The 22,036-nt window shown below is 64.7% G+C and overlaps 1 protein-coding gene across 1 annotated transcript; it reads right to left on the minus strand.

Annotated features, from left to right (window-relative positions):
* Window positions 1-2,594: 2,594 nt before the first annotated feature.
* On the minus strand, window positions 2,595-16,883 carry PPRC1 (PPARG related coactivator 1; the record flags this gene model as incomplete). Its single annotated transcript, XM_084265033.1, has 15 exons — window positions 2,595-2,941; window positions 3,258-3,409; window positions 3,549-3,670; window positions 4,441-4,504; window positions 4,677-4,856; window positions 6,250-7,042; window positions 7,206-7,273; window positions 7,630-7,690; window positions 8,064-8,117; window positions 8,517-8,697; window positions 8,779-11,367; window positions 11,735-11,857; window positions 12,257-12,412; window positions 12,546-12,689; window positions 16,743-16,883. 15 exons carry the CDS (start codon window positions 16,881-16,883, stop codon window positions 2,838-2,840), a joined length of 4,932 nt encoding a protein of 1,643 aa, XP_084121159.1. The 3' UTR covers window positions 2,595-2,837.
* Between the last annotated feature and the right edge of the window lie 5,153 nt (window positions 16,884-22,036).

Here is a 22,036-nt window from a genome sequence, read left to right on the forward strand (position 1 = left end):
CAGAGCCACTCAGGCAGGCAGCAGCTGGTGAGACTTACCTGTCGGCAAGCACAGAAGAGAGTCCAGGCACAGCCCTGCCTGGGGAGCTCCAGCTCCCGAGTCCCGACGTGCGCTGGCTGGCGTGGGTGGCAGTGGTGCCAGCCATCAGGCCAGGGCCCTCCACACACGACGGCGCTGCGAAGAGCCAAAGGCAGGTACAGCCCACCCGCACTGCAGCTCAGGGGACACACCTAGGCTGCCCTGCTACCACGAGGGCTACGTGCAGCGCTGCAGCTGGCCGGCTGAGCAAGGGACACGCTCCACGTGTTTCCCCTCACCGCTGTTCCCCCAGCCTCTCCAGACAGCTCCCCCCAACACTCGCACACCCCGAGCGCCGCGCACCGCTCCCCGCTCGCCCGCCGTCTTCTTGCCTCGGCGCCTTTGTTGCCGGCTGGGTGGCAGGGAAACACCTTTCTGCAGCTCTCACACCTGCCACAACAGGCCTTAAATCAGCAACCCCAGCACAGAGGGGCAGGTTACTGCTAACGGAAACCATTAAACTGTAAGAGGGGGGGATAAAGACAGCCCCTGACACTTCAAAGATTTATAGGGTGCAACAGCAGGGTGTTAATTCTTTCGGCAACACAAACGCTTTCACACCCCCTGCCTTGCCTCACCCACAGCAGTGAGGAGAGGAGACCATGTGCAGCCCAGCCGCAGGACCGCAAGAGCCAGCCACACCGGTGCTGTGGCCAGCAGCACCTACCTTTGGGGTGACACTGCAGTTGCAGAGCACCTACAAGTCCATGGCATAGCACGTCCCCAGGGGTGTTGGGGATTGTTCTACTAAAGGACATCCCCTGTGTCCAGCTCCTACCTGCCTCCACAGCTGCAGCAGATGTTCAAGGAAAGGCTGTAAAGAAACTTGGAGACCAGCAAAAGCAGCTGGAGAAAGTATCCCAAGCCTTTGGGCTCAAACCTGAATCAGTTTGTGGGTGTTTCTGGCAGGTGGCTGGATGGGCGCTCTCCCTGCAATGATTGTATGGGGACCCACGCACCCTCAGCACTGCTGTGGCAGCTGGCAGGAGAAGGGCTGTACAAGTGCTCAGCAAAAGGGCTTTGCAGAGCCCCAGTGAGGGCTGCCTGCATCCTCCTCCCATGCCCCTGTGCCACGTTTCATCTCCTCCTGCCCCATCCTGCCAAGCTGATGTCTCTGAGAAGAGCTGCATTAATGATTAACAGCCCCCTGCCCGCCTCCCCCTGCCATCCCACTCACACTTTTGCTTGCAGCCACCTCCTTGGACCCTCCCCTGTGCAAAGTCCAGGGCCTGGCAGGAGAAGACAGGGTGGGAGCTCACCCTCACATACCTGGGCAACTGTGGAGGCCTTCACAGCCAAGCTGTGGAGCACCAGGCAGGACCAAAGGCATCCCTCACCATCTGGTAGAGCTGCAGCCATTCTGCTGAGCCCTGCTCCCTAAGACTGCTGCACCCCCCAATCACAGCCCCAAAGGGCCACGGAGGCCTGAGCACAATCCCAGTGGCTGAAGCCCTGGCCCTGCATCACACCCACTGCACACCCCACCCTGGGTTTATTGCTGCTGTTCCCCTCCCCGCTCTCCTTCCAGAGCAGCGGGCACTGCCTCCATCAGGCAGGAAAGATGGAGACTTTGACCAGCCCCGTCCCAGTCCAGGCACTGTGAGGAGCCCTGGGGGTTCCATCCCTTGCCCATCCCTTCCCTCCACACCACCACAGCTCTGCAGAGCCCAGTTGGGTGGCTGCAGGATCCCCCACCCCAGCGAGTGCTGAGAGGGGGCCTAACTGGGCACCAGCACACCCTGCCCAAGTCTGTTCTAGTCCCAAGAGCAGACTGCAGGGCCCTGGCACTGCTGGCACAGAGAGGAGCAGGGGAGATGCTTGGGAGCAGGCAGCAGAACCAAGCACGCTGCCCTGGGAGCCTGGGATCACCTCTCTCCTCCGAGATGCATCCTGGAGAGGCATCCTGTATCCCCTCCCTGCCCCTGCCTGTCCTTCCTCTGCACAGCACCATCTCGCTGCGCTCTGCCCTGTGGAGGCCTGTAACCTCTCTGCAGTCGGGGGACACCGAGGTGACACGTCGGACATCCCTCTGCTCCTGGCGAGCTGCAGCACAGATAGCCAGCAGGCTCAGAGGGGACAGGCAGAGGTTGCAGCTGCCGGCAGACCCCTGCCCCTGCCCCTACCGAAGGCCCCTGTACCGCAGCCTGCAGCAGGGAGCAGTGGTGGAGGATCTTGCAGTGCCCCTCCGTGGCCACCACGGGAGGTGCAGGCAGCCCCAAAACCCAGCCTGATGCCCCCGGCCTGGACTGCGGGGTCCTCACTCCAGCAGAGCCTGAGAAAAGCTCTGAGGGTCTGTGCTGCCTGTCCTCAGAGGTAGTCACCCCACAGCATGCCATTTGGGGCTGCCACAGACCCCTCCCGAGAGGCTCGGTGACCCCAGTCCTGCCCCACTTCCCTCAGACACCCACTCCTGCACCCAGCCCCAACTCCCAGAGCCCAGGGGGCGGGGGCAGCCGTATCCCCAGGGCCCCGAGGGGACGCTCACATGAAGGAGAAGAGGCAGCGCTGCTGTTTGGGCATCCGCATTTATTACACGGCTGGGGCAAGCCTGGGGCTGCCACTCGCCTGGGCCCCTCCGACCGAAGGCCAACGGCCCCTTCGCCTTAAATACCGGTTATAAAACAAATTTGTTTTTTTCCTTTTTCAATTTTTTTTCTAAAAACCCCATCTCTCTCTCTCTCTCTCCCTCTCCCTCCATACTTTTTTGTCTTTTGTATCTGAGTATAAAAGCGGGGGCGGGCTCTCCGCCGCGCCTGCCGCTACCTCCGCAGGCTGCGCTGTGCCTGCCGCAGCAGCGTGTCGAAGTCCAGGGAGTCAAACTTGCTCTTGACGGGGGCTGGCTCGAAATCCTCCCGGTTTGAGTCTGAAAGGCAGAGAGAGAGGATGCCCTGAGCCACGGGGACACCGGCACAGTTCCAGCCATCCCTGCAGCGACTCCCTCCCATCTCGCCAAACCTCCAGCCCCAGAGCTGGGCTGATGCGGACGGGACCTGGGCTCCATCACAGCACTGGAGGGACAGGGAGCCCATCAGGCAACTTCCCCTCGGGGCAAAACTATCCCTGAACACGGCCCTACTGAACCAAGCCTAACCGACCCCAAGGACAGGGACCTCTAGACCTTTGGGAAGTGGAGAGGACCCAGGGTGTCCCCTCACAACCTGAGGGCTGACACAACTCACCCAGGTCAGCGTAGTTCCTCCTGCAGAATTGCCGGCGGCCCCCGAAGCAGAGGTCGAAGGGCTGCTCGTCGGGGCGCCGCAGCTTGTGCCCACTCTCAATGGCGGCAAAGGCCTCCTCAGCATAGCGGTAGGTGACAAAACCATAGTTGTCCCTGGAGCCAGAGAAGGAGGAGGAAGATTAACAGCAATGCAGCGTGCGTGTCTCCCCTTGGTCTGCACCATCCCCTTGAGCAATGGGAAAAGAGGACCCATTCCCGGGCAGGGGCTGCCCCGTGGCCCCACAGCGCTTACCCCTCGGAGCGGAAGTGCAGGGTGCACTCCTCGATGTCCCCGAACACAGAGAAGCGGTGCCGCAGCTCCGACCGCGTCATCCTGCTGGGGATCTTGCCAATGAACACGACTCGCCGCTCCTCCTGCGAGCAGGGACACACCGTCATAGAGTCACTGAGTGGTCTGGGTTGGAAGGGACCCCGAGGATCACAGAGTTCCAACCCCGCTGCCACAGGCAGGGACACCAACCTCCAGGCCTGGAGCTACACAAGGTTGCCCAGGGACCCATCCAACCTGGCCTGGAACACCTCCAGGGATGGGGCATCCACCACCTCTCTAGGCAGCCTGTTCCAGCACCTCACCACTCTCTCTGTAAAAAACTTCCCCCTAATATCTAATTTAAACCTTCCTTCCTTTAGCTTTAATCCATTCCCCCTCGTCCTGCCAGTGTGTAACTTTTTTAGAAGTTGATTCCCCTCCTGTTTCTCTGCTCCCTTCAGGTACTGGAAGGCTGCAATGAGGTCCTCCTCTTCTCTAGGCTGAACAAGCCCAGCTCCCCCAGCCTCTCTTCGTAAGGGAGGTGCTTCAGCCCTCTAATCATCTTCGTGGCCTCCTCTGAACCCTCTCCAACAGTCCTACATCTTTCTTGTATTGCAGACCTCAGATCTCGACACAGTACTCCAGATGGGAGTCCATGAAATGGGATGGAGCTCAGCACCTCCCAGCCCTCCTAGTGAGTGGGACCTCTCACATGGAGCACCCTCCCCTTCATCATCACCATCACACCATGCCCTGGCCACAGCCTCCCAACACTGCTGACTGCAAGGCTGTGACCCACAGCTTTCTGAAGAGATGGGAGAGGCCAGGGAGCCCCAAATTCCCAGACACAGCTTCCCAGCCCCCCAGCACTCACTATTGCACGTTCCTTCTGGAGGATCCTCTGCCTTTGGTAGTGGTCCTGCGCATCGTAACTGTACCTGGCAGGGCAGAAACCAGACACATGAGCTTCAGGGTCATGGGGGTGCCAGAAGAGAGTGATCTTGGGCACAGGGGATATACTGAATGAGCGGGTTCACCCTTGCCCATGTCACAGGAGGCCAGGAGATGGATCCAAGGGAGCTCACACCTCTGCAGGGTGGCCATGCTCACCTCCTCCGCCTGTTACTCCTCCTGCGAGGCGATGGGGAGCGGGAGCGGGACTGGCTGCAGGACGTGGATCTGGATGAGTAGGATGATGACGATGAGGTGGATGAGGACCTGTCCCGGGACCTGCCACATGACCCACAGCTGGAGCGGGAGGAGGAGCTGTGGGAACATCTTGAGCGGTACCTGGGGGGTGGAGAGACACAGCTCAGTGACGAGCCCTTCCCATGCCCAGCACCATGAGGCTCCGGAGAAGGAAAACCCCTCCATCCTTCCCAAGGTACCCAGCACCCCACTCAGACAGGGCCCATCCCCAGGGTGAGCTGGGCTATGGAAACCTCTCTGCGAGTTTGACAGGAGCAGCAATGTCACCACAGATGCAGATGGCTCCACACAGGGCAGGAAAAGGGAGCAGGCTCACACCAGGCACAGCCTCTCAAGAGCAAGAAACATTTGCAGAGCACAATGCAGCTCATGGCTGCGGCTGGGCAAGGCCTCAGGAGGGGCCAGGGCTGCCATGCTGAGCCCCACGCAGTGCACAGGCTAACACTGGAGCCATCACACCCGTGTGGCACTCAACAGCCGTAACAACTGGGACCACCTGTGCCTCCATGGGACTGCACTGTGGGAGGTGGCATGCACTGGGACAGGGCTGTGCCACTGTGCCTACCAGAGCTTCTCTGGCAGGGCCAGGCAAAGCTTGAGGGCAGCAGCGCTGAAACTGCCTTGGGACCAAGCTCTGCTGCCTTCAGCCAGCAACAGGGTCCCTCTCTAAACCTGATGGCCACAGGCAAACCCAGGCCCCAAGCTGCTGGTACTGCCACACACTCTCCTGGAGGGCAGCAGGTCAGGATGGCAGAATCTGTGGGGATGTTCCCCAGCACAGGGCCGACTGCGTTTGCTGGAAAGCCAAGCCAGGTAGGTCAGATCCCTGAGCAGCACATCCCTGAGACACAGCACTATATGAGTGCCCTTTCCTGCTACAGCCCCTGCACCTACTGGCCACTGACAGAGACGCGTTGGACGGACAAGCACCTGGGATGCCTCCGAAACTGGCCAGATACCCAGGGATGGGCAAGTGAGAGATTCCACAAGGAGTCCCAAAGAAATACTTCCCACAAAGACCAAGCTACCCCACTTTCCTACACAGCCACCTCCATAAGGAACCCCTGAGGCAGTCAAGCCAGATGGGTTTTTCTCTTGGTTGCCTCCAGCAGCTCCCTGCTGCCATTGTGGCTCCTCTCATGTCTACACCTGGGGCTGTACCAGTCCCACCTCCATTAATACAGCAGAAAAAGCAGCCAAGGACTTGTCCCATGGTGCTCCAGGAGGAGTAAGGAAGCCTGGCTCAGCAGAGGCTTTGCAGGCACAGATGTGGGGGTTCAACCAGACACCTGTTGCCCTGGCAGGGTGTTCCAGCAGCTCCTCCAGTCCGGGTGAGCCAGGTGCCCGTTCAGAGGGACCGTGACAACAAAAAGATCAAGCACAGACATAAGGAGGGTCCATAAAGAGGTGTCAGAACACACTCTGGCCACCAGGCAACTGCCCAGCTCAAGGAGACAGGTGCTCCCCTGCTTACCTTCGCCACCGCTTGGGCGGTGGGGACAGCGACCGGGACCGGGATCGGGAAGAGGAGGATGAAGAGGACGACTCGCTAGCTCCATCCGAACTGGAGCTGAAAGAGCGGCTGGTACGGCTCCGGCCAGCCCTCCAGCTGCCAGTGGAGGGGCTGGGCGAGTCCTGGGGTCTCCGGTAGCAGCGCAGGGACCTCTTGGCAGCAGCATGGCTGGGCTGGGCACTGGGAGTCCGCGTCTCCTGGTCCCGGCACGGGGACGCGGCTGGAGACATGAGCACCGAGGTGGGGGGGCTGCTGCACCCGGTGGGGGCCTTGCTGGGGACGCTAGTCCGATAATCCAGAGGGGCGAGGCAGGCCGTCCCCAGGGGCTCCTGGCTGGGCCCCACGGTGGTGGTGGGGGCTGGCAGGGTGGGCTTGGGCTGGTCCAGCGTCCGTTTGGTTAAGGAGGAGATGGGTTTGATAGTGATGTCCCGGTGGTGTTTGACGTTCCAGCGGGAGCCGCCCGCGGCGGGGGGCTGCGTGCCAGCACTGCCGCTGCTCTCTGCCTGCGGCGCACCCGGGATGCAGTAGTCGTGGTCTCCCGAGCAGACGTGGCTGGGGGCTGAGCCAGCTGGGGTGAGTGCTGGGCTCTTCCCCTGAAGCTTGCCTGGGAGCAGCGGCTTGGCTTTTGTCAGCTTGGCCATCTTCTGGGGCCCGTCCTGGGGCGCGGACCCGGGAGACTTGGCCTTGGCCAGCAGCGAGACAGTGGGCAATGGCTTCCAGAGTTGGTGGGGGGGTGTCGCTGGGGGGGTGAGGCCTGTGAGAGCATCAGATGGCTTTTAATGGCAGCACCTCGCTGCAAACCACCCAGCTGGGGCTCCCTCCTGCCCCACCTCCCCTCAAGCCCCGAGGTATCCCCCGGCCCCATGACAGACCCTGCCCGGACATCGTGGACTCGCTCGTCCCACGCTGGGCATTACCTGCCACGTTGGCCAGCTCAGAGGCCTGCAGGGTCTCCGGGAGCTTCCTGTCCTGCTGCGTCTCGGGCCTGAGAAGGGGACAGGAGCTTTGTCAAACCGAGTGGCCAAAGGCCAGACCCCGTCCCCACGCCTGGGGCACTCGCCTGAGCTACCCCCCTGCTCGGACAGAGGAAACAGAGCACCCAAGAGAGCTGCAAGGATGGAGGTTGCACAGCCCATCACTGCTTCCCCCAGTTTCCCCCTCGGTGCGAGCTCTGGTTCCCAGCCCGACAAGGGGCTCGGCTCCTCCTGGGCTGACAGATGTGGTCCCTGGCACAGCCTGCACCCTGCCAGAACCGAGAGCTGCCTCATGCCCCTGCTGCTGAAGGCAGGGCTGAGCCCCTGGCTAGGCTGAGGCACTGCCTGCAAAAGGCTCAGAACTCACCTGGAGCTCCCCACTGGCTGCCTGTCCTCAGGGGGCTGCACAGGAGCCTCCTCCTTTGTGGCTGAAAGAGAGCAGGTGGGAGAAGGTGGTGAGAAGCTGGGGCAGGAGGGCAGGAATGGACCCTGCATACAGGGGACACACACTGAGCACCCCCAGTGCTGCCAGTTTCCCGGTGCCCCAACTCAGCTTCTTGCAGAGAGCTGCCACAAGTCCCCTTCCTTCACAGGCTCTTCCATACCCCCTTGGTCATTCCAGGGATCCCTAGGCACTTTCACAGGCCAGGGAAGAGATGGGGACAGACACACCCCCAGGACAAGGGCAGCAGGGTAACACCAGGCCACAGGCAGCAGTGTCCTGGACCCCAGCTCCCACCCCACACAGGCAGCCCAGGGAGGGAACCCCACAGGGGATGGCACAGCGAGGCACAACCACACCTTCAGACTTCTCGAACTGCTCCAGCAGGCTGGACAGGTCGGTGGCTTCAATCCCTGGGCCAAGAAGCGAAACACAGCAAGTCAGGTCAGCCAAACCCCTCCTGGCACCGCAGGGATGCACCCCAGCCTCATCCTCCCCCTGCATCAGCCTCCCCAGGGTGACAGAGCAAGCACTAGGGACATGAAGCATCTGCAGAGCCTGCAGCAGCTCTGCATCTCCCACAAGGAGGACTGTGCCGCCTGAGGAGGGACCAGTTTGGGCACAGCCAGCCCAGACCATCCACTGGAGGCAATGCCCTGGCAGGGTGCCGGGAAGTCTGCAAGCCCACGGGCGCAGCTTTGCCACCCTTGTCCCTGGAAGTGCCAGGAACCTGTCCCACTACTCGCGGCTGCCAGCAGCACCGCAGCCTCACCAGCTATGCTCACCCAGTGCCCCGTAGCCCTCCTGCTCACCAATCTCACTGATGAAGGCTTGCACGATGTCCTTGCTGCTGTCACTGGGATGTGCAAGGCCGAGGAGCGGCTGGTGTCTCCAAGGCCGCGTGGCAGGCGCCTTGGTGGGCAGGCTGCTATCTTGGCCCGCTTTTGGTGGTGGTGCTGCAGCCTGGGAGACAGATTTTTGGGCAGGAGGCTCCTGCACAACAGCTGCCTTGGGCTCCGATGGGGCCACAGCTGCCTTGGGCTCCACTGGGGCCACAACTGCCTTGGGCTCCACTGGGGCCACAACTGCCTTGGGCTCCACTGGGGTTTTCTTCACAGCCACCTTGCCTGGCCCTACAGACTCCTCCATGGGGTGAGTGCCAGGGCCAGCGGCAGGGCACACCTCTTCAGGGCAGCAGACAGAGGAAGCCTTTGGGACCTGGGCAGGGACTGCAGTTGTGGGCTCCTCTGGAAGCTGGGTGGGGGCAGCCTGGGAGGTCCCCACGTGCTGGGCTGGTGCTGCTGGAAGGACCCCGCTGGGCTGGGTAGTGGCAGGTGATGGGGCTGCCTGGGGCTGGGTGGGGGCTGCAGGGGCCTTGGGGAGAGAGCTCTCCCCTGCCAGCCGTGCCTGCCTCCTGGGGTCTGACACCCTGCCAGTTGCCAGCCTGGCCGGGCCATCCACAGCCCCCGTCTCGCTGGCCGGGGCAGCAAGCGGCAGGGTGGGGAAGGCCAGTGGCTCTGGGCAGCCAAGTGCCGGGGCAGCAGCAGGCTGCCCATGCAGGAGGCCCGTGCTGGGGTGGCCAGCAGCTGGGAAGGCAGCAGCACCCTGCAGTGCTGCTCTGGGGTCCCCATATGCCAGGGGAGGCACAGGTGGTGGCACGGGGATTCCCGGCCAGTAGGATGGTGGTGCCCACCCCACCGGGGCATAGGGGGCCCCCGGGCCAAAGGGAATGGGGGGCGGCACAGCTGGCGGGGGCCAGGCCATAGCCGGAGGCGGGAGGCCAGGCACCATGTGAAAAGTACCGGGAGAGCTGGCACTGGGTGGCGGGGGCAAACCATGGCAGCCCACGGGCTGTGGGCCGAAGCAGGGCCAGGAAGGCACTGGTGGGTAAAGGGTGTAAGCACCAGCAGAGGATGGCGGCATCCCGGCAGGGGCAGCGCCAGCAGCTGGGGGCATGTTTGGCGCAACGAAAGGCATTGGTGTTGTTGAGGGCGGCGGAGCTGCAGCAGGTGCCGGAGCTGCAGCAGGTGCTGGCGCTGCAGTGGGTGCTGGTGCTGTGGCTAGAGCAGCAGGAGCTGTGCCAGCGGACGGGACAGCAGCAGGACTGGCGGGTTTCTCTGGGCTCTTCTGAGCGCTGGACACCTCGGCGGCAGGGCGCAGGGGTGACACCAGGCAGGGGATCTCAGCCAGCTCTGTCGGAGGCTCGGGGATGCTGGGCCACTTGCTGGCTGCTTGCTTCTCTCCATCCTTCCTGCTGCCCGGGCTGGGCTGGCGGTGCAGCATGCGGATGCGGTACTCACGCAGGCTCAGGGCCTTGGGCTTGGCTTCCTTGGGCAGGCCCTCGCTTGGCTCTGCTGCCAGCAGGCTTTGGGGAGGCTCCAGCCCCACACCTTGCTCTGGGAGCGGAGAGGCAGCCTCCATGACTTCGCTGCCCTGTCTAGCAGTGGGTTGTGTATCTCCCTTGCCCTCGGTCAGGTCTGCCAGGCTGGGATGCACAGCTGCCGGCCGCTCCTCCGTGTCTGCTGTGGTTTTCTCCAGAGGTACCACGGTCTCAGCCTTCTCTGGGGCCACGCTCGCTGTTTCTGGCACCGATTCCTTCTGCGACTCCTGCTGCGCTTTCTCAGGCAGGGAGGCCACTGCCATGCTGCGGGGCCTGCCTCGGGCCTGTGGTGCCCGCTCAGCACGCAGCTCCATCTGCCCCTCCTTCCGGGCCTGCTCCAGCTGCCGCGCCAGGAAGTCCGAGACCTGGACGGAGGGACGTGCTGCCCGCCGCCGGCTGGCATGTGGCTGGTCCTGGGGCTGCCCAGAGCCGGCTGAGCAGAGGCGGTGGGCCATAGAGTCCCTGCCTGGCCGGGCCTGCTCGCTGCGGTCTCCCTCTGCTTTCTTTTTCCGACTCTTCCTTGCTCTCTCACGGCCACGGCCCTTCTCAGATCCCTCACGTTTGCCACCCACTGGGGCCTCCACAGTGCGCTGGGAGCTGCTGTCAGGGCTCCGGGCTTTGGGCACTGCTGTCTCTGGTGGGGATGTGCTCCCTGGGGTAGAGCAGGAGGGCTCCTTCCCAGGTGGTTTCTCCTCCATCTTCTCCTTCATCTTGTTTTCCTGGGCTGGAGCTCCTGTCATCTTCTCTTGATCCTCTGGGATCAACTCCCCAGTCCCCTCTTCTGCTCCCAGGAGCTGGGACTCCATGTCAGGGAAGCTGGGGGTCAGTGGCTGCAGGACCACAGGGATCTCCATGCTCTCCCCCTCACCAGGAACAATTTCCAGCAAGACTGGACCACTCAGGAGCTCCTTGGCCACGGGCTCAGTCTCGGGGTCCAGGCACACAGTGAAGGTGGGCAGGCAGTATGGGTGCATGGACTTCACCAGCTCACTCAGGGACACATCACCCGTGTTGATGATGCAGGGGTCTTCGTGCTCCTCCAGCGCTGCCCTGACCCCACTAACACCAAAACCCCCAGCCTCCATGCTGCTGCCTAGCTCTGGGATCAAGGCTGCCTCCTCCTCCTCTTCTTCCCCATCGCTGCGCTGTGGCAGGGGCTGATCTCGGGCCCGGTGCCGGCCCAGCTTCCGCTCCACCCTTGGGGTGCTGCACACTTGCTTCTTCGGCAGCACCGCATCCTCAAGGCCATGAGCAGCACGGTCCCAGGCCAGGTCTGTGTCGGTCTGGGAAGGGGAACCAGAACGAACATCAGCTCCTGCGCTTCTACTGGAGCCCCCCCCAGGTACAGCCAACTCTGCAGCAAAGCCCCACAGCAGACAAAAAGCCTGAACACATCTGACCCTCCCAGTAAGAAGACAGAGTTGGAAACCCACCACCCTTACGTGGTCATCTACAGCATCGCCAGTCCCACAGCACCCACCTGCCAGGGCAGCCCCTCACCCCACTGCTGCCACTGCCCATCAAAAGCATTGCTTCTGGGAGAGGATGCCTGTGCCAGGCGGGCAGGGCCTGGGGCACAGCAGCAGGGACTCAGTTATCCCAGCAGCACCCTGATGATGCTCCTTCAGCTTCCCTGTGCCAGCTACTCACCTTCCCTACCACAGAGACGCTGCTGCTGCTGCTGCTGTTGAGAGGCCTGAGAGCCTTGGGCTGCTCCAGGGCAGGGCTCTCACACTCCAGCGATGGTCGGGACAAACTGAGAAACTTCTGAAACTGCAGAGAAGGCAGGCAGAGCGTGAGGCAGCACCCTGGCTTTCAGCTGGGACAGACAATTTTTACATGGAGCTGGGAGGGGACACAGCCAGGACAAGTGGCCCAAACTGGCCAAAAGGATATTTTATACAGTATGACATCGTGCTCAGTATGTAAGAGGGGGAGCTGGCTGGGGTGGGGGAAGCTCTGCTTCAGAATCGCTGCTCTGGGATGGGCTGGGCATCAGGTTCTGGGCAGTGAGCAAATTTCTCAGCCCTTTTCTCACTTTGGTGGTCACAGGGAGCATCCCAAGGTGCTGGGGACCAGGGTGCTACCACCTCAGGGCACCCCCCCAACAGGACCTGCCCGAGCATCCTTCCATCTGTTCTGGGGTCAGGCCACCCCTGCCTCTCGACTCACCGAGGGATTCTCCCGCTCCCGAGGTGAAGTCAGCAGCTCTGCATCCATGATGGTGTCGAAGGGAGACAGGGTCTCATCGTCCGTGCTGTCCAGGATCTCGGTGATGGCAGTCAGCAGGGACAGCTCGTTCTGCGCATCCAGGCAGGCCTTGCTCTGCTGCAAAGGCAGGAGCCATCTCAGAGGGCAGTGGGACACGGCCACGGGGGACAGTGCCACCACCCCTCCCCATCCATGCCCCAGCCAGAGCCAGCCTGGCCACCACTTCCGGCGCCCACCCGTGGGCTCCCACCTCGCTCAGAGAGAGGTCCTCAATGATGGAGATCACAGAGGAGTCAAAATAGCTCTGCATTGTCCCCAGGATTTCTTCGGCCTCCAAGATGGTTTCTGCATCCAGTGATGATAAGTTCAGGTCATCGTCCTCCAGGGAAAAGCACTGTGGAGAGGCATAGGGAGCCATGTGAATGCTCTGCAAAGCACCACTACACACCCCTGTCACCACTGGTGCCGATCACCTGTGCAGCGCATCCCGGTTTCCAAGAGTGGCCAAGCTCAGCATTGCAACCCCAGCACCCCCAAAACGCACAGGGTACAGAGCTGGGGTGCAGGCTGGAAGACAGCACAAGGGACCCTCCTGCCTGGCTTTCCAGGAGAGGCTCTGGCCAGCCCACCCCACTGCACAAACCCCCGTGCTGCTTTCAGCCCAGGACCCTTTCGATTCCCAGAGACGCCTCCAGAACGAAAAACCCCACCCAATTCACCCCGCAGCTGCGTGACTGGGAAATAGGAATCGATGGAAATACAAACTGATGGTGGAGTGTCCTTCTCTGGAGACATTCAAAACCTGCCTGGATGGGTTCCTGTATGATTTAGTCTAGGTGATCCTGCTCTGGCAGGGAGGTCAGACTAGACGATATTTTCAGGTCTCTTCCAACTCCGAATGTTCTGTGATTCTTTGATAAACCCACAGCAATTCCTAGGCTCTGCCAGACACCACACACCACTTGTGCTGGACAGGCAGGGGAGTGGCAGGCTCCCCCCACCCCACGGACTGTCACGTGCGGCTCTGACTCCAGCTGTCGGAGCTCTGGATAAGCCCAAAAACGTTACGAAATTCATAACAGAAGTGCAGGAGTCAGCAACAGGGATGCAGCCGGCTGACAGTGCTGGGGCCCGACACCTCTGCTGCAGGCCACAAGAGGACATGGGGCATGCTCATGCTCCAGGACCAAACCGGCTGTTCTTCCTTCAAATTCCCAGCCCCACATCCTTTCCAGGCCCCCAGCCGGCCCCAGAGTTGTTAGGGTACCCACCTGATAACTTCAGCAAGGTCTTAGCACTGCACTCTGTGGTGCCACACAGCCTGGCACTGCAGGGTGGCTGGGAAGAAGTGAGGTGCTGGGCAAGGGCAGGGGCTGCAGCCCCAGCTGAGCAGCACTGCCAGACATGTAGCCTCTGCCAGGAGCGTGACGGCAGCGCAGACATTTCATCAGCACTAGACACAACTCAAACTCCTGTTTGCAGATGGGCTTCAGCAGAGATAATGCAAGCAGGGAAGATAAGGGCATCAAGGTCGAGCCCTGGGAGAGCACAGCTCCCTCACAAAGCTGGCAAGGAGCAGGCAGAGAGCTGTCCTCCCACCACCGCAGCACCACCCAGAGAATTCAGTGAACCCTGGGGGATGCGCATCCGATGCAGCTCACTTGCACTTCTTGCAGGTAGCACAGCTTGCATGAGCCTGAGCCCACACAGGACAAAAGGGGCCCTGTCCCTCTACAGGACCTGCCTGAATTTTTAAATCCTCTTCCAGCAAAGGGGAAGCTGCGCCAGAGGCAGAGCAGGAATTTCACTAAATAAGCAATCCCCAAACTACAGCAGCACCAAAGGCATGTGCCCAAACGCCGGGTCCCTGGGGCTCTTCAGACACTCGCCCCGTAGGACAGAGCAGGCACCTCTGGGTGCAGCACTGCCTGGAGCGAGCTCTGAGCAACCCCAGAGCATTCCAGGACCAGGATGGAAATCAAAGCCAGGACCCCTGTAGCAATGCCCCGCAGCCACTCAGCCCAAATCCCCGGCATGCCGGCACGGCAGCACCAAAACACAGGAGCCTGCAAGGCTCTGGGGCTCAGCTGGCGATTCGGTAGCCCACACGCCCTTGACCAGGATTCTCCATCTGGAAACACAGTCCACTGGTGACACTGTGACACCACCCCACCACCCCACTGTGCAGCTCAGGCTATGGAGCACTTCTACTGCTCGGCATCTTCAGTCTCGTCCCTCAGGCCGTGCTGTCAGTGCAGAGCCCGGCTGGCAGCTGGCAGAGCGCAACCCAGCCGCGATTCCTGGCTGATCCTCCTCAAGATGCCATGAGGAAGCATATCCAGGCTCACACGCCCAGTGCTGGTGTGCAGCCCTGAGTCAGCAGTGAGCACCAGAGCATCAGCAGCTGAGGGACGCGGTGGCCAGCTCAGCCCTGCCAGATGACCACATGGGGGTCTGCGGGATGCCCCGGGGGCTGCATCGCCTCCCATCGTGGCACAGAGCCGGCTCTCCCCAAAGGCAGCGCCTAATAAGAGGTTTCCAGCTGTGACCAGCACTGGACATTGGGAGGGAGAATCCTCCCACACAAACAGCTTCTTCCTGCAGCTCCTGCCCACAGCCCGGGGGGGAGGGAGGGAGAGAGGGCGATCTCCCAAGCCCTCCTCAACTCCTTTGACTCAGGGCCTCCCAACAAGGAGTCCCACAGCCGTGAGTCACCAGGGAATGAAGCTGCGTTCCCCCAGGACTCCCTTTGATCCACCTGGGGCCGGGCACCTCCTTTCGCCCTCGCTGCTCCTGCGTCGGGGCGGGGGTACGAACCAGCCCAGCCTGCTCCTGTGTCCCTGCCCGCTCTCCTGCCTGCCAGAAGCCCCTGTCCCCCCCCCAGCTCAGGGGGACACCCTCCGCATCCTCCCACCTCCCTGTGCTCGCTTTACACCCTGCAGCGCAGCAGGGATGGGACCACGGGTCACAGGGATGTTTGAGGATGGGCTTGGGCTACGCCATGGCAGAGCAGCTGGCACAGCTGGGAAGTAGGGAGGATGCCCGCAAACCCTGAGCGCGCTTTGGGCACGCAGGGAGCCGGGATTCGAGCCAACAGCTCGGGACAGCCTGAGAGCAGCCACCAGTTCCTGTGGCACCCAGCCAGGGCAGGGGACAGTGTCCTCGCTGCTGTGGTACCCAGGAGGCACAACCGAGGCGACCACGGGCAGCTGCCCGTCCGAACCACGCTGGCGACGCGTGACACGTGTGTGCCTGGCGCTCTGTGCCGGGCTACGCCCCAAGCAGAGAGCGGCCATGCTCCCCGCGGAGCCCCGGCTGGGCTCCAGCCACGGGCAGCCCGCCAAGGCGGCTCTCACCTGGCCGGAGCTGCCGGCGAGGGCGCGGGGCTTCTGCCCGCCGGGGCGTGCGGTGAGCCCGGCAAGTCGGGGGGCTCCGCCCGGCCGGCGCGGCGCCGGCAGAGGATGCTCCATGGATTTCTCAGCTGCTTTCGGGAAGCGTCAGGCGGGAACACGCCTCTCTTCCCCGGACGCAGGCGGCTCTGCCCGTGTCAGGGACAGGCGAGGTGGGCTCAGCGCCCCCCTCCCTGGCTGGGGGCGAGGGGAAGTGCCTCCCCAGCAGCCCCCAGGACAACCCCCCGGCCAAGCGGGAACACCCCGGAGGGAGCAAGAGCGTGAAGCTCCCCGAAATCCCAGCGACCGCACCACGCAGGAGCCCCCGGGTCCCGTCCAGGGATGCTGCACACCCCTCCACGCACCCCCCAAACAGCAGCGCACACAGCCAGCGCCCAGCCCGGCCCCGGCAGGCTCACACCGGGGCCGGTCGCACCGGCGGCGGCAGGGGGGCCGCGCACGGGCGGCAGCACCGCGCCTCAGACCTGCCCGGAGCGGGACACGCTTCCCCCGGGACAAACCCCCCGTTTCTCCCGGGATAACCTCCCGGGGCAGCTCGGGGAAGCCCCCCCGCTCCGGAGCACCCCGCGACCTCCACCCGGAGCTCCTGCCACCGAAACCGGCGGATGTCGGTGTCCCAAACCGGGTGCTCCCACCACCCCCCTCCGCGGCCGCAGGTGGCCGAGGGCGGCCCCAGTCTAGAGGGTCCGTAGAGGGAAGACCCCGCCGGCCCGTCCCGAGCCCCGCTTCCCGAGGACTGCCTGTCACGTCCCGCGAGGGGCATCAAGACCCCCGCCCCGAACACCCCCGGCTCCGTGCCGCGGCCCCCTCCGTCCTGCGGCTCCCCGCGCCGGTGCCGCCGCCGCCGCCCCAACCCCAGCAGAAGGGAACCGAGCGCCACGCTTCACCCGCGGAAAGGCTCCCCCGGTCCCGACAGGGCCCCCGCCCGCCGCCGGCGCGGCAGGCCCGCTCCCGGCACACGTGGTGCCGCCGCCACAGGAGCCGCCCCGGCCTCCACGTGTCACGGCGCGGCCCGCCGCGCCCCGGCCACCACGTACCTGCAGGGGGCTGCCGGCGCGGAGGGGCGGCTCGCGCGGGCCGCCGCCACCCGCCAGCCCTCGCGGAGCCACCCCGGTCACGGCGCCGCCGATCCCGGCCCCGGCCGCGGCGGGCACCGCTCCGCCCCGCAGCGCCGCCATCTTGGCGCCTCCGCTCCCAGCACGGCCACTGCCGGGCGCGGCACGTGACCGCCGCCCGCCCCGCACTACAGCTCCCGGCGGCCACCGCGCCGCCCCGCCCCGCCCCGCGCGGCGCACACCGGGAGCGCACCCCTTCGCCGCCGCCGGCGTGCCGAGCGGCGGACACCGGCCGGCGGGGGCGCCCGGCCGCGGCGTTCGGACGGCCATCTTGACGGCGGGCAACCTCTCGGCTTCGCCGCCATCTTTGCGGCGGGCGAGGGCGAGGAGGGTCATCCCCGCCCTGCGGCGCGCGGCGGGCGGGGCGACGCGCGTGTCACTGGCGGGAAGCGCCCAGTCGGGGCGGAGCCGCCGCGCGTTTTCCCGCGGCGCCGCCGGGCCCGCCCCGCCGCCGGCTCTGCTGTCCACGTGGGCGCGGCGGCCTCCGGCGGGAGCTCGCCGGCCCCCGGCTGTGGGCCTGCCCCGCGCCGGGGTGCCCGGGCGGCAGAGCGAAGCGATGGGCGGAGGCCGAGCTCGGCTCGCCTGGAAGAGCCCCGGTCCGGCGCAGCTTCCCCCGGAGGGGCAGGGGACGTGGCTCTTGGCCCGGCTCTGGGCTGGTGCCCCCTGTTCACGGATCCCGGAGCCCCTTGCGGGTGCTGTCACCTCCTGTGGCTCTTCCTCTGCCTCCGTGACGACGGGGCCGGCCTGCGAGGCGTGGGGGAGCGCTCACAGCAGCGCGGGCAGCAGCTCTGCAGTGCAGGATTCACCGGGGAGAACAATCCCCCTGGCCTGTCTGTCTGCCCCTGGGGAAACAGGCCTGCCCGAGCCGGATTCCCTCGGGGATCCACGGGACAGAGCTGCTTTCTTCAGCCTTGTGTGCCTGGTCCCTGACCCAGGGTGACTGACATGCACAGCCTCATCCTGCTGCTCTCCTTCCTTCCTTCCTTACTTCCTTCCTTCCTTCCTTCCACTCCTGCCACCCGGGGTTTTCTGCTGTGATCGTTGGTCCCATGTCACCTCCTGCCTTGCGGGGGCTGTTCCTCCCTGGCAGCCGACTGACTCCATCTAGGGGAGCTGCTCCCCTCCTCCCACAGACCTGTAGCACCTTCTGAGCCCCCCACTGACACCCTTGTCCAGCCAAAACGCTGGCTGAGGAGCAGCTGGGCCCTCTTCCCAGGCCACAGACCCAGACAGGAGCACTGGTGAACACTCGCTGAGTTGTGCACACGTGGGTCTTGGTAAGGGGGGGGGGATGTGAGCACACCCCTGGGATGCAGGGTGTAAGAGCTCATGTCAGTTGTTAACAACAGGCTCCTCCAGCCAGCACTCATCCCTGGCACTGCAGAGGAAGCAGGAAGCCTGGGGAAGAGCTCTGGGCTCCATCAGTGACCCAGGAGTGGTTGTTCTTCCCTCCGGAGGATGCTTTGCTCCTCCTGAGTTCAATACATCACTTCAATACACGTCACTTTGGAAAAGCCTGTGTCTTTCCACCAGCCTGAGGAGAACTCGGACATGATCTGGTACTCAGGGACCTGCCGACAGGGATGCAGAGCAATGTTGCCCTGGGTGCCCCACAGCTTTCTTCCTCCTGCTCAGAGCCCTCCTCTCCCTCTGCATCCTCTCCCTGGGGCATACACAGGACATGCGGTGACCTGCCTAATCCCTCTGTCCCTGCATGTGGCAGGACCCTCTGGCATTGGTCCACAGACCAAGCCTAACCTTATGGGGGCCCTGTGCATGAGGTCCCTCGGCTGTGGCCAGAGCAAAACCCCCACACAGGTACCTCTCTCCCCCAGGGAAGTGCCAAGCATTCCTGCTTGGTTTGCAAGGAAAAAAAAACCCCAAACAACTGCAACAAGCAGAAAGGAAAATGCGCATAATGCATCCCAGCTCCACAGCTCCCCTCCCTCCAGGCACAGTCATGGTGTCCCTGGCCAGGCACAGCCTGCAAACAGCCCATTGCCCAACGTGATGCTGCCTGGTGCCGCTCAGGCTGTGCAGCGCTCAGAGCCGACAGCTTGCTCGGGGAAAACGGGAACACACTGCAAAGGAAAGCTGAGCAACCCATGTGTTGCTCACAGGGTGCTCAGCAAAGAGGAATATGCACCAACCCCTGGGTAGGACCACGTGGGCTGGTATCAGCCCTTTAGCAGGGATCTGCCCTGGCTGCTGCTTCCACGGTGGGGCTGCATCTTCCCAGGGTGGCAGAGGGACAACACCCTCTCTCGTACCTGGTGTTGTTCTCCCCTGGGGTGTGCTGGGGAGGTTTTGGGAACCTGCCCTGCCGGCAGCAGGCACACAGGCTCCCGCAGAGCTGGGAGGCCAGAGGAGGGTTCCCCGCAGGACTCCTCTTTCAGGCTGATGTTTGTGGGGCAGATGTGCTGGAGGGATGCGGTCATACCCCTGCACGGTGCAGGGAGCAGCTCCGCTGCCCTGGCAGCACCTGCCATCTCTGCACAAGGTGCGGCAAACGCCAGCCACGACCTCCCCGACCGCGCAACACGCTGCTGCAAACCCTCTTCCTTCCTGCCCCCCGGCTCTGCGGCTGCCTGCCGGCCCCTTCCCTCCCACTCGCTCTCCTCCAGCCTCCCACGGTGCCCCAGGCTGGGGGGCTGGCAAGCTCCCAAACAGCACCGGCTTGGTGCAGCGCCGTGCTGAACAGCCATGGATGGCATCCTGCTCTCGCTCCCTCGCTCCCCCGCCTCCCCGGGTGGAAACCGCCACTAGCTGCCCTGGGACCCGGGTGCCGCGGGGCTCTGGGCTCGGGCGAGCGGGCTCATCCGCTCTCCCCCCCGTCCCTGGGTGCGCGCTCGTCCCCCCCGCCTCGGGGGAAGGGCAGCCCGGGGCGGGAGGCCGCTGGCCTCCTGCCGGGAGCCGCAGCCCGGCGCCTCGGGAGGGCTCTGGGCAGAGGCGCCGAGCTCCCCCGGGCCGCAGGGAGCCCGCAGGGGAGGCTCAGCGCCGCGCCGCCTCCGCAGGGAGGACAAGCCCGCAGGGGCTGCGCAGCCCCCGGCCCTGGCAGCTCTCGCTCGCGGGTGCTCAGGGAGCAGCGCTCCCCCGCGGGGCCTCCTCCCACAGCTGCACCCGAGGCCCGAGAGCCTCCTGAGTCCTCCCGTCCCGTCCCATCCCCTCGGACAGAGGGCGGGGTTGGGAGCCAGGGGTGGGGGGACGGGAACGGGACGGGGCCGCGGAACCGTGGGCGGGCGCCGGCGCCTGACATGGCGGCGCCCACCCACCCGGGGGGGGGGAGGGAGGGAGGGAGGGAGGGGGAAACGCGGGGAGGGGGTGACGCGCGCGTGCGCGGCGGCGGGAGGGGGGCGCGCACGCACGCACGCAGCACGCACGCGCCCGCGGGCGGGGGGGGGGAGAGGCGGGCATCCCGCGCACGCGCAGAGGCGCGCCCGCCCGCCCGCCGCCGCCGCCGCTGCCGCCGCCGGCGCAGCCGCCCCCGCTCCCGCTCCGCCGCCGCGGCCCCCGCCCCGCCCGCCCCCGTCGCCGCCGGTCCGCGGCGCGCCTGCCCGCCCCTGGCCGTGGCCGTGCCCGCGGCCGCGCGGGGCTGCCCGCCGCCCGCCGCGCCGGAGCCCGCGGCGCGCCGCCCATGCGAGACCCCCGCGGCCCGGGCAGCGCGCAGCGACCCCCGGCCGGGCCAGGCATGTGAAGATGTCAGTGGGCTGTGCATGCCCTGGTGAGTGCCGCGGCCACGGGGGGGTCGGGGGGTGTGGGGCTGAGGTCCCCGCGGCACTGGGGTTGGCTGCGGGGCTGGGACCGGTTATGAGGTTGGGGGACCCGCTGGTATTGGTGCTGGGAGCTGGCGGTGGGGCTGGCGTCCCCACGGCCTTGGGGTCTAGTCGTAGGTCTGGGGGCCCAAAACGTGGGGACTGGGGGCTGGCTGTGGGGCAGGGATCCCCACCGCGTTGATGCGGGTGTCTGGCTGTGGGGCTGGGGGCTGCCCCTGGGGCTGGGACCCCGTAGCGCGGGTGCTGGGTCTGGCTGTGGTGCCAGGGTCCCCGTGGAATGGCTGCCGTGAGCCAGCTATGGGGCTGGCGTGCCCACATGGCATCGGTGCTGGGGTCTGACTGTGGGGCTGGGTCCCTGGGCACAGCTGCCGAGAGCTGGCTGTGGGACTGGGGTCTCGCCAGAGTGGGTGCTGCGGTTTGGCTGTGGGGTTGGGGTGGCTGTGGCATTGGTGTTGGGGATCACCTATGGAGTGGGGGTCAGCAAAGAATGGAGATTGAGATGCCAGCACCATGGCATGGCTGATGGGTCCAGCCATGGAGATGGGGTCCCTACAGTGTGTCTGCCCCGGTCCGCAGGGCATGGAAGCTGGTGTCCAGCTATGGGGCTGGGACCCTACAGCATAGGTGCTGGGGTCTGGCTGTGATACTGGGGTCCTCATGGATTGGTTTCTGAGGTCTGCTCCTGGGACTGGTGCTTTATGGCATGGCTGCTGGTGCCCCATGGCACGGGTGCCAGCACCAGCCCCAGGGCTGGGACCTTGTGGGCTGGGTTTCACAGGGGTGCTGGCTGTGCATGTGGGTGCCACCATAAGGGGTGACCCCAAAGCAGCGCTCGTGGCTGTGGCAGTAGCTTTGTGGGGTGTCCCTGCACCCCACGTGGGTGTGGGGTCCCTGGAGAGGCTTGGATGTATAGTTGGTGGGTGTGGGTGCTGGGCACCCATCCATCCCAGCCCCTGCAGGCTGGCAGGGCTACTGGGGTACCCCAGGGGGTGTGACAAGTTGGCAGGGTCTCAGTGCCTGGCAGAGTGCTCCTGCAGGGATGCTGGCTGGGGTGCTCTGGGTCTGGGGCACACTGAGGGCAGCTGGTTTGGTCGCGTCACCAGCTGCTGGGTGCGGGATGTCGCTGTGCTGGGAGCAAAGCAAGGCAGAGGTCCCCCAGGGCCACCGGAGCCTGCTCCAGCACCTGGCGGTGGAAGTGGGGAGCCCTGCCTGGGGGCCATGGCTTCGGGGTTCTGCCACTTCCCTGGGCAGCAGGCACTTGGCATCCCTGTGGAGGGACAGCGGGGGACGCTCCTCTGCCCAGCTCCCACCTCAGCTTCCTGGTGCCCTGACTGTACAGCGGGAATCTTCTGACAGGCCAGGACCCCTGTGCTGGGGTGCTGGCAGGAGGGAAGGGGGGGGCGCAGCAATACGCTGTGACAGCACCTGGTCCCCACGCATCCT

The sequence above is a fragment of the Gallinula chloropus genome (assembly GCF_964237585.1).
Source record: "Gallinula chloropus genome assembly, chromosome: 5".
NCBI classification, from domain to species: domain Eukaryota; kingdom Metazoa; phylum Chordata; class Aves; order Gruiformes; family Rallidae; genus Gallinula; species Gallinula chloropus.